Raw genomic sequence first — 25,993 nt, 5'->3', positions numbered from 1 at the left:
GATTGGGGCAAAGCAAACTTAGTATTGTTCAATGCCTCAAAAACTCAACTCCTCCATCTATTAACTTGACACAACTTTCCAGACAACTATCCCCTCTTCTTCAGCAACACTCAACTGCTCCCCCTCTTCTACACTGATCATCTTCAGTCTGTTCTCTACTTGAAATCTAAACTGAAAACTTCACATCTCATCTCCAACTAAAACATCTTTTATAAAGTTAGGCATTCTGGGACATCTCTGCCAGTTTTCCTCACCCTTCTAGCTGCTAACTCTGTACAGGGGCCTTCTCTGTCCATGTATGGAGTATGCTTCACATGTTTGAAGGGGTTCCACCCATATCATTCTTGTAGACAGGGTGGAATCAAAAGCTTTTCGTCTCATCAACTCCTCTCCTCTAACTGACTGTCTTCAGCCTCTTTCTCATCATCACAATTTTGCATATCTTGCTATCTTCTACCACTATTTTCATGCTAACTGCTCTTCTGATCTTGCTAACTGCATGCCTGCCCTCCTCCCACGGCTGCACTGCACAAGACTTTCTTCTTTCTCTCACCCATTTTTTTTTTTTTTTATGTAGGATGGACACTGGCCAAGGGCAACAAAAATCCAATAGAAAAAAATGCCCACTGAAATGCCAGTCCCATAAAAGGGTCTAAAGCGGTAGTCAAAAATTGATGAATAAGTGTCTTGAAACCTCCCTCTTGAAGAAATTCAAGTCATAGGAAGGTGGAAATACAGAAGCAGGCAGGGAGTTCCAGAGTTTACCAGAGAAAGGGATGAATGATTGAGAATACTGATTAACTCTTGCATTAGAGAGGTGGACAGAATAGGGATGAGAGAAAGAAGAAAGTCTTGTGCAGTGAGGCCGCGGGAGGAGGGGAGGCATGCAGTTAGCAAAATCAGAAGAGCAGTTAGCATGAAAATAGTGGTAGAAGACAGCTAGAGATGCAACATTGTGGCGGTGAGAGAGAGGCTGAAGACACTCAGTTAGAGGAGAGGAGCTGATGAGAAGTAAAACTTTTGATTCCACCCTGTCTAGAAGAGCAGTATGAGTGGAACCCCCCCCAGACATGTGAAGCATACTCCATACATGGACAGATAAAGCCCTTATACAGAGTTAGCAGCTTGGGGGGGTGAGAAAAACTGGCGGAGATGTCTCAGAACGCCTAACTTCATAGAAAATGTTTTAGCTAGAGATGAGATGTGAAGTTTCCAGTTCAGATTATAAATAAAGGACAGGCCGAGGATGTTCAGTGTAGAAAAGTGGGACAGTTGAATGTCATTAAAGAAGAGGGGATAGTTGTCTGGAAGGTTGTGTCGAGTTGATAGATGGAGGAATTGAGTTTTTGAGGCATTGAACAACACCAAGTTTGCTCTGCCCCAATCAGAAATTTTAGAAAGATAAGAAGTCAAGCGTTCTGTGGTTTCCCTGCGTAAAATGTTTATCTCCTGAAGGGTTGGAAGTCTATGAAAAGATGTGGAAAAGTGCAGGGTGGTATCATCAGCGTAGGAGTGGATAGGTCAAGAAGTTTGGTTTAGAAGATCATTAATGAATAATAAAAAGAGAGTGGGTGACAGGATAGAACCCTGAGGAATACCACTGTTAATAGATTTAGGAGAACAGTGACCGTCTACCACAGCAGCAATAGAACGGTCAGAAAGGAAACTTGAGATGAAGTTACAGAGAAGGATAGAAGCCATAGGAGGGTACTTTGGAAATCAAAGCTTTGTGCCAGACTCTATCAAAAGCTCTTGATATGTCCAAGGCAACAGCAAAAGTTTCACCAAAATCTCTAAAAGAGGATGACCAAGACTCAGTAAGGAAAGCCAGAAGATCAGCAGTAGGGCGGCCTTGACAGAACCCATACTGGCGATCAGATAGAAGGTTGTGAAGTGATTGATGTTTAAGAATCTTCCTGTTGAGGATAGATTCAAAAACTTTAGATAGGCAGGAAATTAAAGCAATAGGAAGGTAGTTTGAGGGATTAGAACGGTGACCCTTTTTAGGAACAGGCTGAATGTAGGCAAACTTCTAGCAAGAAGGAAAGGTAGATGTTGACAGACAGAGCTGAAAGTTTGACTAGGCAGGGTGCAAGCACGGAGGCACAGTTTTGGAGAACAATAGGAGGGACCCCATCAGGTCCATAAGCCTTCCGAGGGTTTAGGCCAGCAAGGGCATGGAAAACATCATTGCGAAGAATTTTTATAGGTGGTATGAAGTAGTCAGAGGGTGGAGGAGAGGGAGGAACAAGCCCAGAATTGTCCACGGTAGAGTTTTTAGCAAAGGATTGAGCGAAGAGTTCAGCTTTAGAAATAGATGTGATAGCAGTGGTGCCATCTGGTTGAAATAAAGGAGGGAAAGAAGAAGAAGCAAAGTTATTGGAGATTTTTTTGGCTAGATGCCAGAAGTCACGAGGGGAGTTAGATCTTGAAAGGTTTCGACACTGTTAATGAAGGAGTTTTTAGCTAATTGGAAAACAGACTTGGCATGGTTCCGGGCAGAAATATAAAGTGCATGAGATTCTGGTGATGGAAGGCTTAAGTACCTTTTGTGGGCCTCCTCTCTACCATGTATAGCACGAGAACAAGCTGTGTTAAACCAAGGTTTAGAAGGTTTAGGACAAGAAAAAAGTGAGGAATGTACGCCTCCATGCCAAACACTATCACCACTATCACTATCACTATCATTCCAAGGAAAATCAGCAAAATATCTCCTCAGGTCCCCCCGACTAGCAGAGGCAAAACGCCAGAGGCACCTTCGCTTAGGGGGATCCTGAGGAGGGATTGGAGCAATACGACAAGATACAGATATGAGATTGTGATCGGAGGAGCCCATCGGAGAAGAAAGGGTGACAGCATAAGCAGAAGGATTAGAGGTCAGGAAAAGGTCAAGAATGTTGGGTGTATCTCCAAGACAGTCAGGAATACAAGTAGGGTATTGCACCAATTGCTCTAGATCATGGAGGATAGCAAAGTTGAAGGCTAGTTCACCAGGATGGTCAGTGAAGGGAGAGGAAAGCCAAAGCTGGTGCTGAACATTGAAGTCTCCAAGAATGGAGATCTCTGCAAAAGGGAAGAGGGTCAGAATGTGCTTCACTTTGGGAGTTAAGTAGTCAAAGAATTTCTTATAGCCAGAGGAGTTAGGTGAAAGGCATACAGCACAGATAAGTTTAGTTTGAGAGCGACTCTGTAGTCGTAGCCAGATGGTGGAAAACTCAGAAGATTCAAGAGCGTGGGCACGAGAGCAGGTTAAGTCATTGTGCACATAAACGTAGCATCCAGCTTTGGATCGAAAATGAGGATAGAGAAAGTAGGAGGAAACAGAAAAGGGGCTACTGTCAGTTGCCTCAGACACCTGAGTTTCAGTGAGGAAAAGAAGATGAGGTTTAGAAGAGGAGAGGTGGTGTTCTACAGATTGAAAATTAGATCTTAGACCGCATATGTTGCAGAAGTTAATGAAGAAAAAGTTGAGGGGGGTGTCAAGGCACTTAGGGTCGTCGACAGAAAGGCAGTCCGACCTGGGGACATCTATGGTCCCCTCCCCAGATGGGGACTCCAAGGCTGGTGTAGGAGTCGTCATGATAATTCTAAAATTTTTGAGTGAAGGGTGCGTGTGTTATTAGGTGCTTGTAGTTTTGTGTGGAGGAAGAGAGTTGTCTTTAGAGGGCAGGCTGTGACTGCCCCCTTGTGTTGTGAGACACAAAGGAAAATGTTCAGTGAGGTCACAGCTGGGTATAAGTTCACAGCACCCCCTGAACAGTGCTTTAGACCTCACAGGGAGTAATTATTGTTTCAGCAGGTGTCTACTGCCTCCTCACTTGTCCTCCTTCTGTCCACCTTTCTAATGCAAAAAAAGTTAACCAGTATTCTCAATCATTCAATCCTTTCTCTGGTAAACTCTGGAACTCCCTGCCTGCTTCTGTATTTCCACATTCCTATGGCTTGATCTCTTATAAGAGGGAGGTTTCAAGAGAGTAAATAAAGTAAATAAGTAAATAAAAATGCATTATGTAAACAAAATATATATTTTTAATTTCTATTTCTGTTTTTTTAGAAAGATCTTTCAGGTTTTAGTATATATCTATATTTTATATATGTATGGCATTAAACTGAAATAAGATTATTATCATTATTCTTCTTCTTCTTATTATTATTATTATTCTATTATTAATAAAAAATAACTAGTGGTGATCCAGGGTCATGAAGGTACTGCAACTCCTGGATATAAGCATGTGCATCCCATGATCATACTTTCAACTCAAACCAACTGACAGCAAACAGTCAAGTCTCCTACAGACAGTACACAGTCAAGTCTCCTACTGACAGTACACAGTCAAGTCTCCTACTGACAGCACATGTCAAATCTACAACTCCACTCCATCACAAAGACTAATTCGGTTAAGTAATCTACAGTGTATTCAGGCCTGTGTATATGTGGTTAGGTTATTCATTAACACCTAAAGTCTGTCTAACCAAGAAATCAGCTGCATACCTTGCAACTCTACAAATGTCCAGGAGTTTTCTAAAAAAATTAACATTCAAGAATTCAACATTTTTTTCATTAGTGACTATCAATGGCTATCAATTCATTTGAACAATTACTACATTCCTCCTAACAGAGAGAGAGAGAGAGAGAGAGAGAGAGAGAGAGAGAGAGAGAGAGAGAGAGAGAGAGAGAGAGAGAGAGAGAGAGAGAGAGAGAGAGAGAGAGAGAGAGAGAGAGAGAGAGAGAGAGAGAGAGAGAGAGAGAGAGAGAGAGAGAGAGAGAGAGAGAGATACTTTAGAACTTACTCATTGCAAACATCCAATGCTAATCCACGAGGTGAAATTCTGTCACCTAGAATTTCCATCACTACTGGTGTGGATACAAAACTGCCATCTTCACTTTGTACTGAGGCCTTGTAAATATAATGATGGGTAGCATCAGTCCAGTAGATATGTTTTGACCGTGGACTATATGACATCCCTTCTACCACTGATACCGAAGTGCCTGAAAAAACACAACATAAGTTTCTTCAAACACAAAGGCAGGAAATCCTAAATACATATTCTTCCAAAAAATACTTATACAAGCCATTCCCAATAAAATGAAACCCTGATACAATGAACAGCAACAGCAACATAGCAAATTTAGATATAGTGAATCTCTTAAACCCAATGAACAAGCATCCTATTTAATGGACTTTGAAACCAATTCGTGGTCACCATAGATGCAGTACAGGCTGTCCTCACTACTGAACTGACTGACTATAATAATGATGAAATGCTGTGATACATACAAGAGGTGATAGCTGTTTGAGGCAGGGAACTAGTTTGAAGTGGAGAAGAGCAGTAATGATGGTGGTGGTGGTGATGGTAATGGTGGAAGTGGTGCAGACACACTCATATTTACAACTTCTTTGAGTTACTTAACTGAGCAGGATATCTCACCCCATAGTGAATTAAACAAGTCAGTGAAGCTAGAAGGGAAAATAAAGAAGAAAGGATAAGTAGCAGCAGTGTCACCTTGTACCACCATCACCACTACCACTGTCGCTCCCCACTTATGGAAAGGTCCCTTCAGTCTGCATCCTGTATCAGTCTAGGCCAAAGCAACAACCTGAGTATGATATTACAGCAAAGGCCTCCATAAGTGCTAGGATAAGGTAGACAATGACACAGATAAACCTCAGTGGAATAAATTTAAAAAATTTTAAAAATGAATAAATAAATAAATAAACAAATACGTAAATAAATAAATAACTAAACAAAACAAAAAACGAGGCAAATGTGAGGTCATGCCACACAACAGCTACTCACAGCCTCACATCACCAATCATCCACACACACTCACAAGCTACAGTAGTGGAGAAGGCTCATGACATAGCCAGCACAACTAATGGGTTCAATTCTTTGTCACATAGGAAAGGAGTGAGAATGGAGGGAGCAGACAGATCACTGTTGGGCAAGACAGTGAAGGAAAGTGGCACTTTGATACCAACATATTTTGCCCACAAAACCCACCAAAGAATGGAGACTATCTCCTTGAATATGAGCTTGTTAAAAAAGTTTTGCTATAAGAATCACTGAATATTGAATATTTTTGTTTGAAATTAAATGGCATTCTCCTATTAGTTTGTTATATCAAGATCTTACTGTAATGCACACGCACACGCACACACACACACACACACACACACACACACACACACACACACACACACACTGAAGGTAAACCTGGAAAAAATTAAAAACATGAGAATAAAAGTTAGAGTGAAAAAACTCACTTTCGACAGCAGTAGTCATGTTAACCACTCCAAATGTTGAATTGAGCGAAATGGAAATAATCTTTGCTTTTTCTTTGGGATCAGTATCTGCCACAAAGAGTCTGTTGGTCTCCACATCATGCGCAAGGGCCACAGGAAGAGACAATGGTTTTGGGAGTTCCACAAAGATGTCTTCCCATGACAAAGAGTCAGGATGGATAGAGTCAGCATCACGAAGGATTAGGATCTTGTCTCTGTAGACGGCAGCCAAATCTAAAAGGAGGAAAAACATCATTTAAAACAAATGCTACAAAAGACTGTCATGCTCAAATTTCATATATGGGTATTCTAATCCTATCATCAACATATTCCAGATTGAAAAATGTCACTGGAATAATCCTTAAGCTAACTACAACTACCAATCCATAACAGATGTGGCACCTCTAAAGTCAGCCTCTGTAGCACTGACTGTTGATGAGCAGACTAGCTGTTCCTCAATCTGACCTGATACACATCACCAACAGATGCCAACTGGTTCATTACAATTAGTGGCTGTGCCCAACACAACAGTTATATTGTTCTATAATAATTCTTACAATCCAATTACAAAAATATGACTAAATACTTTGATAAGTATTTAGTCACATATTTAGTCAGAATATAAATGAGAATGGGACTACTTGGTAGACTGATGATTCTTGATAAATACCCTTCTCCAACATGAAATAATCCACAGGCACACAAGGAGGAGGAGGGATGAAAGTGGTAAACAAAAGAACCTTATTTACTATGTAGTAGTGGATGAGACACTGAGGAAGGATGTGATGGGTCAGATCACTATGCTGAGGTATTTAAAGGTGAAAATGAGAAGTGAATACTATGCTGAGGTACTTAGAAGTGAAAATGAGAAGTGAAAGTGAAAATGAGAGGTGAATGTGAGTATGGTAGGAATGATGGTAGAAAGAGTGCATGCAGGAGTGGCTGGTGAAGGGCTGGGCAGGAAAGTGCAACAAGAGGAATATGAGAAAAACTGAGAGAAGCTAGGAGGGATCAAGGAAAAGGGTGGTATTTAATGTTATGTGCAATCATCCCTTGTTAGGAACAAATAAAAGGATGGTATTTAATGTCATCCAGGGAGACCGAGTAACAGACAAACCCACAAATAAAGAAAATCAGAGGAAAATTAATGCCCACGTTGAGTGCCCAAAACATTGTTTTTAGTAAAGAAACACTACATGTACAAGGTTAAACATCTTATTTATCAATTAACTGAGAGAGAGAGAGAGAGAGAGAGAGAGAGAGAGAGAGAGAGAGAGAGAGAGAGAGAGAGAGAGAGAGAGAGAGAGAGAGAGAGAGAGAGAGAGAGAGAGAGAGAGAGAGAGAGAGAGAGAGAGAGAGAGAGAGAGAGAGAGAGAGAGAGAGAGAGAAACACTGGTAGGTTGCCTCTCATTGCCTCTTCTCTTATTTGAATTTGGCTGGCAGCAATATGTAAGAACATGAGAAATAAGGGAAGCTACAAGGAGCCATCAGGCCTACACATGGCAGTCCCTGTATGAAATATATCTATCTCCACGTATCATCCCCATCCATAAATCTGTCTAACCTTCTCTTAAAGCTCCCTAATGACTCAGCACTAACAACTTAATTACTGGGTCCGTTCCATTCATCTACCATACTATTTGAAAACCTTCCTATCTCTTTTTTTATACCTAAATTTTTCAAGCTTGAACTTGTTATTTCTTGTTCTATCCTGATTCTAAGAATTTTGCTTATGTCCCCCTTGTTATAATCCTTATACCACTTAAAGACTTCTATCAGTTCCCCCTCTTAACCTACATCTCTCCAAAGAATGTAAACTTAACAGCTTCAATCTTGCTTCGTAAGGAATACTCCTCATCCCCTGTATCCTTTTTGTCATTCTCCTTTGTACTGATTCTAATAGACCTATATCCTTCCTGTAATATAGGGACCAGAACTGCACAACAGTCTAGATATCTTAATATTACTTTGGAATTTCTACTTTTAACACTACTAAAAATTAATCCTAATAACCTATTTGCCCTGTTTCTATGTAATGCTTTCTTGGATGGAGTTCAGAGATAACTACAACTCCTAAATCTTTTTTGTACCATGAACCTACCAGAGCTTTGTTGTTTATTGGGTACCTACTGTGTAGATTTCTTCTACCTATGCTAAGTACTTTGCATTTGTTGATATTAAACTGCATTTGCAGTAGACACCTGCAGTAGACACCTGCCGAAACGATAATTACTCCCAGTGAGGTCTAAAGCACTGTTCAGGGGGTGCTGTGAACTTATCATTAAACCCAGCTGTGACCTCACTGAACGTTTCCCTTTGTGTCTCACAACACAAGGGGGCAGTCACAGCCTGCCCTCTAAAGACAACTCTCTTCCTCCACACAAAACTACAAGCACCTAATAACACGCACACCCTTCACTCAAAAAATTTTAAAATCATGGCGACTCCTACACCAGCCTCGGAGTCCCCATCTGGGGAGGGGACCATAAATGTCCCCAGGTCGGACTGCCTTTCCGTCGACGACCCTAAGTGTCTTGACACCCCCCTCAACTTTTTCTTCATTAACTTCTGCAACATTCGCGGTCTAAGATCTAATTTTCAATCTGTAGAACACCACCTCTCCTCTTCTAAACCTCATCTTCTTTTCCTCACTGAAACTCAGGTGTCTGAGGCAACTGACAGTAGCCCCTTTTCTGTTCCCTCCTACTTTCTCTATCCTCATTTTCGATCCAAAGCTGGATGCTGCGTTTATGTGCGCAATGACTTAACCTGCTCTCGTGCCCACGCTCTTGAATCTTCCGAGTTTTCCACCATCTGGCTACGACTACAGAGTCATTCTCATACTAAATTTATCTGTGCTGTATACCTCTCTCCTAACTCCTCTGACTATAAGAAATTCTTTGACTACTTAACTTCCAAAGTGGAGCACATTCTGACCCTCTTCCCTTTTGCAGAGATCTCCATTCTTGGAGACTTCAATGTTCACCACCAGCTTTGGCTTTCCTCTCCCTTCACTGACCATCCTGGTGAACTAGCCTACAACTTTGCTATCCTCCATGACCTAGAGCAATTGGTGCAACACCCTACTCGTATTCCTGACCGTCTTGGAGATACGCCCAACATTCTTGACCTTTTCCTGACCTCTAATCCTTCTGCTTATGCTGTCACCCTTTCTTCTCCGTTGGGCTCCTCCGATCACAATCTCATATCTTTATCTTGTCCTATCACTCCAATCCCTCCTCAGGATCCCCCTAAGCGAAGGTGCCTCTGGCGTTTTGCCTCTGCTAGTTGGGGGGACCTGAGGCGGTATTTTGCTGATTTTCCTTGGAATGACTACTGCTTCCGTGTCAGAGACCCGTCTTTGTGTGCTGAGCGCATAACAGAGGTGATAGTGTCTGGCATGGAGGCGTACATTCCTCACTCTTTTTCTCGTCCTAAACCTTCTAAACCTTGGTTTAACACAGCTTGTTCTCGTGCTATACATGATAGAGAGGTGGCCCACAAAAGGTACTTAAGCCTTCCTTCACCAGAATCTCATGCACTTTATATTTCTGCCCGGAACCATGCCAAGTCTGTTCTCCAACTAGCCAAAAACTCCTTCATTAACAGAAAATGTCAAAACCTTTCAAGATCTAACTCCCCTCGTGATTTCTGGCATCTAGCCAAAAATATCTCCAATAACTTTGCTTCTTCTTCTTTCCCTCCTCTACTTCAACCAGATGGCACCACTGCTATCACATCTATTTCTAAAGCTGAACTCTTTGCTCAAACCTTTGCTAAAAACTCTACCTTGGACGATTCTGGGCTTGTTCCTCCCTCTCCTCCACCCTCTGACTACTTCATGCCTCGTATTAAAATTCTCCGTAATGATGTTTTCCATGCCCTCGCTGGCCTAAACCCTCGGAAGGCTTATGGACCTGATGGGGTCCCTCCTATTGTTCTCCGAAACTGTGCCTCCGTGCTTGCACCTTGCCTAGTCAAACTCTTTCAGCTCTGTCTGTCAACATCTACCTTTCCTTCTTGCTGGAAGTTTGCCTACATTCAACCTGTTCCTAAAAAGGGTGACCGCTCTAATCCCTCAAACTACCGTCCTATTGCTTTAATTTCCTGCTTATCTAAAGTTTTTGAATCTATCCTCAACAGGAAGATTCTTAAACATCTATCACTTCACAACCTTCTATCTGATCGCCAGTATGGGTTCCGTCAAGGCCGCTCTACTGGTGATCTTCTGGCTTTCCTTACTGAGTCTTGGTCATCCTCTTTTAGAGACTTTGGTGAAACTTTTGCTGTTGCCTTGGACATATCAAAAGCCTTTGATAGAGTCTGGCACAAAGCTTTGATTTCCAAACTACCCTCCTACGGTTTCTATCCTTCTCTCTGTAACTTCATCTCAAGTTTCCTTTCTGACCGTTCTATTGCTGCTGTGGTAGACGGTCACTGTTCTTCTCCTAAATCTATTAACAGTGGTGTTCCTCAGGGTTCTGTCCTGTCACCCACTCTCTTCTTATTATTCATTAATGATCTTCTAAACCAAACTTCTTGTCCTATCCACTCCTATGCTGATGATACCACCCTGCACTTTTCCACGTCTTTTCATAGACGTCCAACCCTTCAGGTGGTAAACATATCACGCAGGGAAGCCACAGAACGCCTGACTTCTGATCTTTCTAAAATTTCTGATTGGGGCAGAGCAAACTTGGTATTGTTCAATGCCTCAAAAACTCAATTCCTCCATCTATCAACTCGACACAATCTTCCAGACAACTATCCCCTCTTCTTCAATGACACTCAACTGTCCCCCTCTTCTACACTGAACATCCTCGGTCTGTCCTTTACTTATAATCTGAACTGGAAACTTCACATCTCATCTCTAGCTAAAACAGCTTCTATGAAGTTAGGTGTTCTGAGACGTCTCCGCCAGTTTTTCTCACCCCCCCAGCTGCTAACTCTGTACAAGGGCCTTATCCGTCCATGTATGGAGTATGCTTCACATGTCTGGGGGGGTTCCACTCATACTGCTGTTCTAGACAGGGTGGAATCAAAAGCTTTTCGTCTCATCAACTCCTCTCCTCTAACTGACTGTCTTCAGCCTCTCTCTCACCGCCGCAATGTTGCATCTCTAGCTGTCTTCTACCGCTATTTTCATGCTAACTGCTCTTCTGATCTTGCTAACTGCATGCCTCCCCTCCTTCCGCGGCCTCGCTGCACAAGACTTTCTTCTTTCTCTCACTCCTATTCTGTCCACCTCTCTAACGCAAGAGTTAACCAGTATTCTCAATCATTCATCCCTTTCTCTGGTAAACTCTGGAACTCCTTGCCTGCTTCTGTATTTCCACCTTCCTATGACTTGAATTCCTTCAAGAGGGAGGTTTCAAGACACTTATCCTCCAATTTTTGACCACTGCTTTGACCCTTTTAAGGGACTGGCATTTCAGTGGGCATTTTTTTTTATTAGATTTTTGTTGCCCTTGGCCAGTATCCTTCCTACATAAAAAAAAAAAAAAAAAAAAAAAAAATCTGTCTGTCCATTCGTTCATCCTATCCAAATCTGCCTGCAAGGTGATGGCATCCGATTCTGACCTAATGAATCTATCTATCTTCGTGTCATCAGCAAATTTACTAACATCACTACTAATTCTACTATCGAACTCACTGATATGTATTAAAAACAACAATGTACCAAAAATTTATCCTTGTGGCACTCCACTAATTACCTGACCCCACTTGGATTTAGAGTTGTTTATTACAACTCTATCGCCTGTCACTTAGCCATGACCTTATCCATTCCCAGTCCTTCCCATTTATCCCATGCACCCTAACCTTTCTCAGGACAACTGAAACTGTGGTTAATGGGGATGATTGTATTCAAGGATACAGTGACTACAGGTAGCAAAAGTGGTGAGGTGTAGAAAGCTTGAGAATAGGAGTAAGGGAATTGCACGATGGACAACTGAGACTGAAGAGGCTGGAAGAAAAAAGAGAGTATGAGAACATTTTACAAAAACATGTGCTGGTGGATATTAGAGTGAAACAACAGAGAATTGGTAAGTGAAGGAACTTACGAGAAAGTAAAAAGGTATCAAATGATAAGTTTGATAGGAAGCTGAGTGAAAAGATAAATCAAAGAATGTTTAAGTTATGAGAGAGATGGGAGAGAAGTATGGGAATATAGGAATAAAGAGAGGAGAGAAAAATTCTATGCAGCATTTATGGACCTTGAAAAAGCACATGAGAGGGTGGATAAGAGAATCTTTCAAGATGCTCCTCAGATTGATAGTGTAGGAAGGCAGTTGTTGGAAGGAATGAATGCTTTTCATAGGAATGCAAGTGCATGAGTCAGGGCTGAAGGTGAATTGGGAGAGAGTTTTGCTATAGGAACTGCCTTGGTCACAAACTTGGGGGAGGCTCCCAGGTTTGTGAGACGTCAGATAAATAGATAAATACATAATAGATACATATGCTTAAACATAAATTTTTGACATTCTATAATCTTCCCCTTAAAGAGTATCACTTCCGTTCACTACACTACATCTTCTGTCATTACCAATATATATACATGATTTGTCAGGGAAATATGGAAACACCACCATGTAACTAACCAGATCAAGAATGCAAACACATGAATGCAGGTAGGTCTGCCAGTAAAATTACAAATGTCCTAAAATGTGATTTAAGGCACCATATTATAGTCAAAAGACTTAATATCAACTAAGCTATGAATGCAAAAATACTCCTGGGGATTTGAAGGGAAGGAGCCCCACTGCTGTTAGATTACATTAATAGTCGCATTAAAGATCAAGTAAGCAGAGGCCAGAAGCAAGGATAGGTAGCTAACAAGTTTGTAGAAAATGCATCATGTAGAACTCATATATAATTTGTGATTTACCACACTAACAACTGAGATGACATAGGTAGAGATCTCATATAATTTCGATAAATAGTAAATAATAAATTCATAAACAAAATATAGAGCTTAGGTGATTTAGCATAAAATAGTGCTGGTGACAAAGGTTGTTTTTTTAAACCTGGGAGGTGGATAAAAAAGGTTGGGGGAAAAGAGAAAGCAGATTGATTCAGAATGCTCCAAAATTTATCTGGAAATTGTTTTGCTATCATAATTGGTGAAAGATTTTTCTTTTTTGGTCATCATACAAAACTTCCATGTAATACTGTACACAGCTGTCACATTGAGCTTTTATATCAATACGTTTAGCATTCCTTAAGTAGAAAATGCCAATAATCCAAACAAATTAAAAGAATGTGTTTTGTGAATTTAAGATACTTTGGAATTCCAGAAACAGATGAAGGAGAGTAGAGTGGTGAGACTTGGGTTATCTCACCTGGTGGGCTTCCCAACCCTAGACAACATGGAAGAGGGGGAAGCCACACTCTGCTGATATGCCACCTCTTACAGACAAAAATGCATAAGAAACAAACACCAGTGGATACTGTACTGGGATCCAGGTTTTGGAAGCCTCAAACCTGCCTACAAGTGTATATTAGTTATGCTGTGTGGAATTTGTCATACATAGTACTGTGGAACCTCAGTTCACAAACTTAATCTTTTCCATGACTCAGTTTACAAACCAAAATATTTTTTTTCCATTGAAATTAATGTAAACACAATTATTCTATTCCAGCCTCAGAACTATTGCATTTTTTTTTTTTTTCCCATTTTGAATGCTTTTTGTGACAAGGAATATAGAATGAAATTTTGGTTGGAAAGGAAAAGACACAAAGTCTGGCCTTGCACCAAGCATGCACTGGCTGGAAGAAAACATAGGAGCATACAAGTTTGTGCAGCAGAGATTGTTGCGCTGCTCAAGACAGCATGTGCTTCCCTAATTCTACCTCACGTCCCTTGTTTGAGTGCAGTATCTGTGATCCAGGGAGTCTTGACAACCTCACACCATATGAGCGTGTCTGTAGCAGGTAAGGTCTTTCTGGGGCATCCAGACACCAAAACACAAGGTGAAATGTGATGGGATGGCAGAGCACGTGCTGTAATGAGTAGCACAACAGTTCCTGCTTTACACAGACTCATATGCTCCAATGTTTCCTTCTAACCAATGCATGTTTGACACAAGGTAGGATGTTATCTTTTCCTCTCAAATCATCTTTCCAACCACCCTGAAAGGTTAGAGATAGGAGGGGAGTAGGGGGACTCAGGTTTAACCCCCATCAAACAGCTGGGAAGATACCTGACCTTGAAATCAGTGACAAGCTACAACCAATGCTGGAGAGACTTGCTAGTGTGTGATAATCAAAATGCTCACAGCAGGCGGCCCAAAACACAGCTGTGCAAATGAGCGCATGCTTGCCAAATGAGAGGGTTTGCAGGGTGTTTGTGTGCGAATATACAAACACCCTGCACACTGTTCCCACACTGTTCATAAACCGATGCAAAAATTGTTTGAGAAATCTGATCACGAATTGATTTGTTCGTGAACGGGAACATTCATGAACCGAAGTTCCACTGTATATGACTAAGACATCAGCATGCATCAAATATATAACAGCAAAACTTTAACCCTTCCTTAGCAAAGTAAATGTTAATATTCTTAAATAGTCATCTGCAACCTTCTCATGGAATAAGATTTATCCCACCTTTAGATCAATCTGTGTTTGTATGGGAGGTGTGTGTTTCTTTAGTGCATAACCAGGATACTCCTTGTCTACTGACTCATGTCTAACCCTGAGCAATAGCAGTGTTCAAACTGAAACAAATCATAGTAACAGCAAAAGCACCAGCACTATTACTTCAAAGAAGACCAAGATATCCACTCTTGAAAACCAAATTTACAGTCATGGTAGATATAAAACATAAAAAGCTAAAGTATTACCTGATTATAGTGGACTAGCAGAAAATTCAACTCCCAAAACGTGTGACCTAATTTTATCTTGTGGTAGGAACTGCCATGGTTAAACATCTTGCCTGAAACCCATGTTTCGATTTCTGCCTTTGTGAAAAGACAACCTAATTAAAAAGGACGCCTCTTTACTTTAGGGCAACATTGCCTAACTACTAATAACTGCATGACGGCGGCTAAAATGCAAGGCAGACCATGTCTGAACCAACAAATAAGCTGAAGGCATGCTACACTATACTACTGCGTCACTATGATCCGGAAATAGACTGAACAAATTATCAGTATAAAAAAAAATCAAACCAAATACATAAGAATTTAAATGTATAAAAAAAATAAATAACCAGAAACCCACATGCAGGCCTTCAATAAAATAAAATCAACAAAACTAGACCCACCTATTAACCATCTGGCACATGTCCTAACATGCATTTACTCTTACCTAACCAAAGCACGGAATGCACTGCAGACGAAACCGGTGATAAAGTCGCGCGATAAGTTTAGGAGCATAGCCAAAAGTTACGCAACAACACAAACACTTATTAACAACACGTCAATAATTTTCGTCTATGCCACCACTAATCTGTCTTCAACAGAGGCTATCATGAGTCACTGCAAGAAGGCCAATTTGCAGAGGCGGCCGGGGGAGTACGTGACCGGCCTCTGGCTCAGAATGGAGGTTTCATCATCGGTACCAATGTGGTCTACCAATCCCCAACTAGATTTCCCGAGCAACTTGACTCAAAGCAAAACACATTCGAACTTATAGCTTACCAGTAGATGATGATAATGATATGAATAATAGCCACACAACATTCTGAAGTAAACTGGCCATTGCAAACAACGTCACGAGCACCCACTCACTACTTCATGTGGCCACTGAGAGCGGGAGACTAAAGGAAGAAGGCGGAGTCAACTTCAGTCAAGGCTCAACGGAGAAAGGGAAAGTCGAGTCCGCACATGTTCAAAAATATCCCTAGAAAATTTCCCTAAAGCCTGAAACCTTGTAGAAGAGTTCTAGTATTTTCATAGCGAACTTATTGCACAGAAAAAAAAAAAAACTGCAGTACATAAGTTTTGAGAGAGAGAGAGAGAGAGAGAGAGAGAGAGAGAGAGAGAGAGAGAGAGAGAGAGAGAGAGTAAAATTCACAAGCCATGTGCTTAATTTAGCCTTCAAGCATATATATTGTTGGAATTTTTTTAACAGGTTTGATGTGTGAGAGAACTTAGCTTTACATTTATATGACAGCCATGTAAAGCAACAATTCTTCAGTTGTACTAACCTAATAAAACTTAACAGGTAATGCACGCGATATGATTATATTTAGATAAGAGATTCCTTGTGCATGAAATTAAAGTAAGCAAGAAAGAAGGCGTATACAATACTAACTGACTGTGGCTGTATTGTGTGCTACAAACTCAAGGTTTTTGTAAGAACAGCGAAAACTCCCCATTGATGGGGAATAATTAGGGAAAGAAGAAACAAGAACACCACACTCCCACTCTACTGTCTTTGCGAAGCATTCCTAAGAATAATTTCTTAAGGGAGATGTCACCCTGTCTGCCAGAACTATAGATAGATGGTCTTACACTTGTGATGATATTCTTTTTAGGGCAACCTAATAAAGCCATCATGTATTACAAAATTCCCACATGCAGCATTATTACATTATACATCTTCTATGAGAAAAAGGCATAGATGTCACTAAAACAAAATTAGAAAAGGATTCAGCAATTTGATAATGATACTGTGTAAAGATGTAGATAAGTGTGGGATAAATTTTCCTTTTTTTTTCTTTTGCACGAGTTACAGCGAAACGTAACCTAATCTTTGTGAAATGACTTGTAAACATTTTTCATATTTCCCTATACTTTACCCGATCCTGTATATATATATATATATATATATATATATATATATATATATATATATATATATATATATATATATATATATATATATATATCCCTACATAGAAAAATGTTAACCAAAACATTTTTCTTTAATGAGATTTACTCAACTGAGAGCAATTCATGCCCAAGAAAGAATAACAATAGAAATACAGTAATAATAATAATAATAATAATAATAATAATAATAATAATAATAATAATAATAATAATAATGTTGTAGTGCCAAGTCGGTGCATTTGTAAATCTAATGTGATGGGGTTGGTGCAGTTGTAAAAAAAAAAAAGCGCCCACCACCATAGTAGTAGTAGTAGTAGTAGTAGTAGTAGTAGTAGTAGTAGTCGTCGTCGTCGTCGTCGTCGTCGTCGTCGTCGTCGTCGTCGTAACAGCAGCAGCAGCAGCAGTAGAACTACTACTAGTAGTAGTAGTCGTAGTGGCAGAATATACGCGGGATAATGGTTGAAATGGAGACATGCTGATAAGGATGATGTCAAAGGCATGGTAAGCATTAATGATGGCTGTCTTGCAGTTACTTCCTTGCTATTGACATTATCATCACATTGTCAGCAGGGTTACACCGTACTGAAGACGCTACTTGGCACCTAAAAATCACTTAAGTGTTATTGAATGAAATTTCCAACGCTCATGTCTTGATACGTTTACGAATACGACGCCACTGCAGTGCCGTCAGATACAGCTATCAAAAGTTCCCTAGATTCACCAGCAACGTTTTCCTGTTCAACTCTCTCTCTCTCTCTCTCTCTCTCTCTCTCTCTCTCTCTCTCTCTCTCTCTCTCTCTCTCTCTCCATTTCCCCCTTCATGAATTTTCAACATTCGTGTGGTTCTCCTTCATTTTTCTCCAAAATCCCGACAAAAAAGGCAAAAAAAAAGTCAATCAATCAATCAATAACATAAATAATAATAATAATAATAATAATAATGATAATAATAATAATAATAATAACTGAATGTTGATGAGAACACCTTTGCTTTATTATAAAGTTGGCAGTCATTATTATCTTGTATTTGATAGATTTCTGTGATATGCTTAACTTACATCACTAGACTACAAAAGACTAGCGGACACAAGCAAACTTGAATTTCGTTGGGGAAAAAGTTATTATTTAGAAATGCATAATTTGTAACAGCCCGCCATGGCCCCCACTAAAATGCCATGGCCACCAGGTTGAGAACCGCTGCTCTACAAGATATACACGCAGACAGAGAGAGAGAGAGAGAGAGAGAGAGAGAGAGAGAGAGAGAGAGAGAGAGAGAGAGAGAGAGAGAGAGAGAGAGAGAGAGAGAGAGAATCAGTACGGAATCATATCCACAGATTTTAAGGCCTGACCTAGAAGAAGGGTTCTGATTAATTTCTATCTGCAGTGGAATGCTATAAGCTGATGACGATAGTTATGATGATAATCTCCGCCTCTTTCGAATTTCGCTACATTTTAGTGTATTAAGATTTTTTTCTTTCTATTCCCCTGTAGCACCAACAATTTCCTTGAAGCTTCCCTCTATCTGGCAGCACTGCGTCAGTGCTTCACGTTCGAGGACTCCTTCTAAAGTCAAATTAATTAAGCTCATAGCTGTAACTGGTCCCTGCTCCATATTGCTTCGTACAATAACGGATCGTTTGTTATTCTTCTAAAGCACCTCTTCATTTTGTTGTAACCAGTTGTAAATTACTATAATTACTGAGGTATTTCTCTCATCAACCATGTTGTTAAAGTTTATAGAGGAATTCTTGGAAAGGGAACAAGAACGGTAATAAAGCAAAATCTAAGAGAGCAATTTAGATACAGAAAAGACAGAAGTACATCGAATACCATCTATATCTTTAAAATGGTTATCGAAAAATGTTTGGAATATAAAGAAAATTGCATTATGTTTTCATAAATCTTGAAAAAAAATTAATTTGATTCCAAGAGAGAAGCTTTTGGAAATGTCAACTGGAGGAATATGGAATGAAAAGTACTTAGTTAAGAAAGTTATATACGTAATGCATGTATGGGCATTTTAGATTTTCTCTAAGGAATTTATCTTTTCCTTAAAATTGTCCGGTTTTCTTTCATGTGTTGTGTGATGACATCTTTAGTGTGTCATCTCTGCCATATCGCGATTTCGAGTCCGTGACTCTTCTTTAGTGGCTGAGGTGGGATGCTTCACTCTCGATGGTTGAGGAGAGAATGAGTAGCTGATCGGAATTGCCAGTATTTACTCATTCTCCGACCAGCTAGCGAGCTACTCATTCTCTCCTTAAACATCGAAAAAGAAGCATCCCACCGCAGCCACTGAAGAAGGGTCACGGACCCGAAATCGCGATATGGCAGAGATGACACACTATGAAGATGTCATCACACAACACATGGAAGAAAATCGGACAGTTTTAAGGAAAAAGAGAAGTTCTTTAAGAAAATACAAATTGCAGAACCTACCATCACTTTCAGCTAAACATGTTTGAAAGAGAATCTCCTGCTCATATACACTTTCAATATATATATATATATATATATATATATATATATATATATATATATATATATATATATATATATATATATATATATATATATATATATATATATATATATTATATATGTCTTTTTAAAACTGGATATGAGAAGGATGACTGATTTGAAGTAACAGCAGGAGTGAAGCAAAGAAACATGCTATCTCCATTGTTGTTGACAGTATATGAGCAGCATCATTAAACGATATAAAGAGAATGGAAAATCACGGAGAAGAGGATGCGCATGCAGGTGTGCGTACATCCACATATGATATAACATGTTGCAGTAACAGTACAACACAGCTGTGGAGAAATTTCTAACGATTTGCTGGAATAGATGTTTTGAGGATGCAGGGTTACGCATCAACATTCAAGACAAAAATACTAATCATTACGATAGAAAACAATATTACGTAAACTAATATAATTAGAGAAGACGAACGTGACATCTAGCATATCTGGCAAATTGTGGTTGTAAAAGGAGATAACTGAGAGAATACCGAAGTACAAGTTTGTATGTGCATTATATCCTGTGCTAAAGGATACGAATATATCAACACAAACACAAAACAATATTTGAATCGTCTTGGTGCGAAAATTAACATTGATATATAAATCAGAAAGTTGAATAATAACATCAAGTGTCTGAAATATGATGCAAATATCAGAAATGAAAAACCTGATAGCAATTGCTAATAAAACTAGAAGGGTCAGAATCAGAAATACCAGAGAAATTACTGGAATGTCATCATTAGCAGTCAAAAAATAATTACAAAAAAGGCACGACTTAGGTCCTAAATGACTTCGACACAGGAAGAATGAATGAAAAAGAATAGCAAAAGAAAAGATAAAAGTGGGAGCCAGAAGGAAGATCTATCTAGATGAAGTATTTCCTAAAAGAGAAGGCAAGATTTGCAACTGATCCCAAAAAAAGTTGTTGCATGAAAAGCAAGTCACCAATGCGAGTAGAATAAGTCTGGCAAAATCTGCTTTCCTTAAGAAAAATAATAATAAATAAATAATAGAATAAATAACTTTAATATATATATATATATATATATATATATATATATATATATATATATATATATATATATATATATATATATATATATATATATATATATATATATATATATATATATATATATATATATAATACATTTTATATGCAGAGAGAGAGAGAGAGAGAGAGAGAGAGAGAGAGAGAGAGAGAGAGAGAGAGATTTGACAATTAACACATGAAGAAACTAATATCACGATTCTGCAAGTCAATTAAAAGAACCTATTTTGAAATCACAGGAGTAAATTTCCCCTTCCGTCATCGAGCCCCCATAACAAGAGGCTGCCTGGCGAACGTGCGACCCTCAGCACGCAGAATGGCGAAACATCATCAAAATTGATGCTTCAGCCGTACATCTCAGTGTTACATTCTATGACATATAATGCAAAACAGCGTAGATATACATCGATTGTAAGTCCTTTAATTTATCTTTCACTTGCCTGTGGACAGCACTGTAGAGACGAACGATAACACCACCACGAGCCAGAAGACACTTTTTTTCTCTTGCCACATTGTGAAGGGGGATGCGATGTTCACTCGCAGACTTCTCAAACCTCACTGACAAGTGGGCAGTGGCCACAAGCCCACAACCATCGGCCCACTACTGCTGCAATGCTCTGCAAGCTGCCTGCCAGTGAGACAGCAGGCTGTCCCACACTCTTGGAGGGTTAGCCACCACTTCCACCTCTCCTCCCTCCCGCTCCCTCCCTACTGATTTCGCCCCTTACATGCAGTCTTCATTCATACTTTTGCATATGTTGTAAGTACGTGATATATATATGTATATATATATATATATATATATATATATATATATATATATATATATATATATATATATATATATATATATATATATATATATATATATATATACATATATATATATCACTAATAGCAACATATACGAAAGCGTAAATGAAGACGTATGGAAGGCACTGACTTTTTACTTCTTGCCAGTCTAAAACTGCTTATGACGAAACATTCAACTAAAATCTCAAAAGATTCATACGCTCATTGTGGACAAAGTAAAATCTTCAGGCTCTATCTTTGTCCCAATTTATTTATCCCTACATGGACGCTGAGAGAGAGAGAGAGAGAGAGAGAGAGAGAGAGAGAGAGAGAGAGAGAGAGAGAGAGAGACCAACAAAGGGATGCGTAGTCATATGTACAAAACTACGAAAGTTGAAGTATTGCCATATTTCCTACACAAGTCACTAATATTTCCCACACACACACAAAAAAAAAAGAAGAAGCATGCAGTACATTTCCAGCAACAAAAAATAAATAAATAAGTACCTATAAGTTCTAAATAAATAAATAAATAAATATAAATACAAGATAGTTTTCATAAAATCCGGTCACGTGGAATTACGTAAATTGGTTTTCGTGAGCACATTCCTTCAATGGAACTATCTAAATCAATACTCAATACTGTTATGAATAAAAGTACATATAACCTTGTACCGAATTGTTTTATTCTGCTGCTATCACAGGAGTGGCTATGCTGTCTGCATAGGAAGCAGCCTACATGTCACCTAATCCTTTACTCTCGCCTTAGACTAAAATATGGTTTTTCATCTAATGAATGCAGAAATTAATGGCTTTATAAATCAAATAAATTTAGCAGACATGTCTCCTTTTACAGATAATTAATTTGCTTTTAAATAATAGACGCAAGTTAAGAGTATATTTCTCTTCTCGGCCACGACAAAATGCGCAATCAGTTTAGGTTAATAGCAATCTCACCTATTCTAACCTTCGTGCCAATTTTACCTCAAGTAATCACATGGAGCAGCTCCATCTAAAGTCATACAGTGACTTGGTTATCACAACTTTAAGGGGAGTGAAATATGAGTATAAATTTCACCTCACACATCATCGCTAGGTCCACTGCACACACATGTTCATTATCTCTCAGTCTTGTCTAGTTATTCCCAGTGACTTTCTAATCTCTCCCCGGTGATCCCTAATTCCAAGTGCCTTTCTAATGTCTTCCCGGTGATCCCTACACGCTTCGCATTCAATTGCGTCTAATGATAAGCTCATGCACATGTCTCTCTCTCGATATTGTTATGATTTAACTGAAAAGTAATGATAAACCATAATAATAAATGTGTGTGTGTGTGTGTGTGTGTGTGTGTGTGTGTGTGTGTGTATATATATATATATATATATATATATATATATATATATATATATATATATATATATATATATATATATATATATATATATATATATATATATATATATATATATATATATATATATATATATAATACGATCATGTACTCGTTATTCACTCTGACCGAAATATCTTGCATAGTTCATTGCAATCCGAAGTTAAAAGTTTCTCTTATTGTTGAAGACGTTAAACACACGATGATATTAAGATTTTCAATACCTGATGGGCTGATACCCTCTCTTAATGACACTTTTGACGTACCACGGGTAGATGTCCAATGGTACAAAAGGAAAGACGCTTCATTATTAAGCAAAGGGGACAACAATGATAATGCATGTGCAATGTCTACATTAGCACAATGCAAGGTAATTATACCCAACGTATCAGATTCTCATTCTTAAACAAGGAAGCTGTGATCACATTTCTGCCTTATCTTAGAAAGACCTTCTCTTCAGTATTCGAACATATCTTATCGAAATGATAAGATTATATTTAACGAGTTGAATTTCTATTGTTTTAAGTGTATACAGAAGATATCAAACCCATTTCACTTTTACTTTTCCTCTTCTGCTCTTGCTACCACCACGTGGTCACCACCACCGCCACCACCACTACTACAATTACTACTACTACTACTACTACTACTTCTACTACTACTACTACTACTACTATAGTGTATTCTATTTCAGGAAAGAACATGATACTGGCAATTTTCTCTCTTCAAGGGAGTAGCTGATATAAGTACAATAACGCTAAAACAGCATACATTAAAAACTATTTTCTCTATTTTTCATCAGCATTATTATTATTTATCTATTTTTAAAACATATACATACATATAACAAACAACATTTGTGTGATAAAAAAAAAAAAACGAAGATGCCGGCTAGCCCTGGACGTGACTCAAGTCAGACAACACTCTTCCTCGTTGTAAAGTACTGCATTACATGTAAAACTGAGTAATGGCTACACACGCGTTTATCAGCATCACCATAATGATAAGGGTATGAGAAAAATCTGAACATTCTTCAGGAAGCGTTTTATAATGTCCTATTGGCTCTTAGGGAACGATGCTCTCTTTATGCACACATCTCAGCCTGAAAGATGTTCCTCGGTCGGGAATGTTGTAAGAACGGTGCCACTGCCACGCGATATCAGTGTAGTGTTCCTGACAAGTGGGAACTGATCGTGGCCTAGATCAGGCACCAATCATACCACTGTCTTGCGGCGCACATATATTATACGAAGTAATGCCACCTAAGTCCCCATTATCGGTACGTTAATTTTCATGGTCACGCTATTGCAACAATAATCGCTGACACTTTGATATGTACTTTGATATGTACTTTGATATGTACTTTGTGTATGTACATTGCGTACACGTACGCAATGTACATACACAAAAGAGATTACTGTTCGTAGACAGATTCCTACGTAGGTTTGTCCTTCTTGACACTGTCATACTGCAAGATAGGTAATCAGGGGAAAATTTCTCAAATTCTAGATATTTGTCGCAGCTGTGGAAGGACACAAGAAACTTGGTACATAAGCATACGTTTTGGTGATGGAAACATTTTGATCCTAAATGGCACATGTCATGGTCAAGGTCAGCCAAGGTATAAAGATCACAAGGCAATAACAATCCACAAGTCAGTATTCTTAAGGCCAAGAAGGCTGGTTTTTGTTTCAAAATCATTTACGCAATGTGGGAAATGTAAATTGTACATCAGATTTTATTTAACACCCTTCCCACCTACTCATGTTGGAGAAAAGGGAACAAATGTGACACTTATCATCACTGGGTTGTTGAACATTCATTGATGTATATATTTTTTTTAATGGTTACGTGAAGAATTCCTCTTTCTCCTCCTCCTCCTCTCCATCATCATCATCATCATTATCATTGTCATCATCATTATTATTGTCATGGTCATCATTATCAGTCATCATCATCATAGTCATCATCAGCAGCAGCTGCAGTAGCATAATCATAATTATCATCATGGTCATCATTTCCAATGTATATGATAATGCCATAGGATATCGTTTTTAATTATTTTGCTTTCATATTTCAGGATATGAAATGAAACCACGGACAGTGGGTTCTGCTTTTTTTTTTTTTTTTTTTTTTTTTTTTGGTCAAGGGACCACCTCAAAAGAATTGTGTATCCCTCCATTGTGCGTCGAGTGGGGCAGCAAAAACATATGAAACTCTACTACTATGGACTGAAAAGCTGGGAAGTCTGCCAAAAGGCCTTTTGTGTAATACAAATTAACTACTAACTATAAAATATGTCTGTTCATTGAAGCCAGGTTGTGGATCTTCACACACTAATGCAGTGGTTCTTAACTGTGGAAGCTGCCAAAGTTGATGCTTGCCTAGGGCGTGCTACACAAGGAAACTCCCACTAATTATCTACCTCAGTACCAAATGACAAACTCCTTTTATATGGTTCTCTTGAACCATAAACTGAGGCAGATGTAGTGTGTGGATGCCAGGGTTGCTCTGCCAGTCAGCCCAGATTATTATACAGCAATATGAAATTTATGACATTTTCTTTACATTATGGCATTGTGTATGGTGGACAATGTATGGCAGATGGTAGACAAACACCAAAATTTTGACAGAAATACCATAATTATGGCAGACAGTGCAACCCTGGTTAGTGCAGTGTGTGCTCACCACCACCTACACCCTCCCTCCCTCTGATCCTCACTCATTTCCTCGCTGCCACTGCCGCTTACTAGGATTTCTTACCAGGTCGAGCTCCACTAGAAGGGAGCTCCAAACATGCCAACACACCACAGTGTAATAAAGTATTTGTGATGATGACAAACATGATTTAAAATACTGTGGAATGTGTGTTGTAAGCATTTAGTGAATTTATCAATAATAATAATACAAAGTTAATATTCTGGCCATAGGCCACACGCTCCACCTTATTTACTGCCATTTATCTGGCAAATCTGATGGAGGGTCCGTAGACCATACATGTCCCTTAAATGCGGAAATCCATCATAACAGGGTCCTGTATAATGAGGGTTTACTGTAATTATTTTTTACAAGATTATTTGGCATAACAATGTAAAAACCAATTAGTCAGCAGAATATGATCCTATTTCCCTCATAATCTGAAGTTAAAAGTGAAAATGCACTGAATGTGGTT

At 39.0% G+C, this 25,993-nt stretch overlaps 1 protein-coding gene across 5 annotated transcripts in view; it reads right to left on the bottom strand.

Moving 5' to 3' along the window:
* Window positions 1–21,328, bottom strand: part of LOC135101243 (protein cueball-like) — a 50,671-nt gene extending 29,343 nt beyond the window's left edge. Inside the window, exons 1-3 of one of the 5 annotated variants that reach the window (XM_064004927.1) lie at window positions 21,079–21,328; window positions 6,267–6,518; window positions 4,792–4,990 (exon numbers count right to left, since the gene is read on the bottom strand). In XM_064004927.1, the coding sequence (XP_063860997.1) occupies window positions 4,792–4,990; window positions 6,267–6,518; window positions 21,079–21,151 (524 nt within the window). In that variant the 5' untranslated portion in view covers window positions 21,152–21,328. Of the gene's footprint in view, window positions 1–4,791; window positions 4,991–6,266; window positions 6,519–15,127; window positions 15,363–15,593; window positions 15,802–15,925; window positions 16,081–21,078 lie in introns of those variants that run through there. The other 4 variants (XM_064004924.1, XM_064004925.1, XM_064004929.1 and 1 more) reach the window with 4 other exon arrangements.
* Window positions 21,329–25,993: the final 4,665 nt, after the last annotated feature.

The sequence above is a fragment of the Scylla paramamosain genome, chromosome 6, assembly GCF_035594125.1.
Source record: "Scylla paramamosain isolate STU-SP2022 chromosome 6, ASM3559412v1, whole genome shotgun sequence".
Classification (NCBI taxonomy): Eukaryota; Metazoa; Arthropoda; class Malacostraca; order Decapoda; family Portunidae; genus Scylla; species Scylla paramamosain.
Note: the sequence above shows the minus strand (reverse complement) of the source record. Positions and strands in the feature narration are given on the sequence as shown.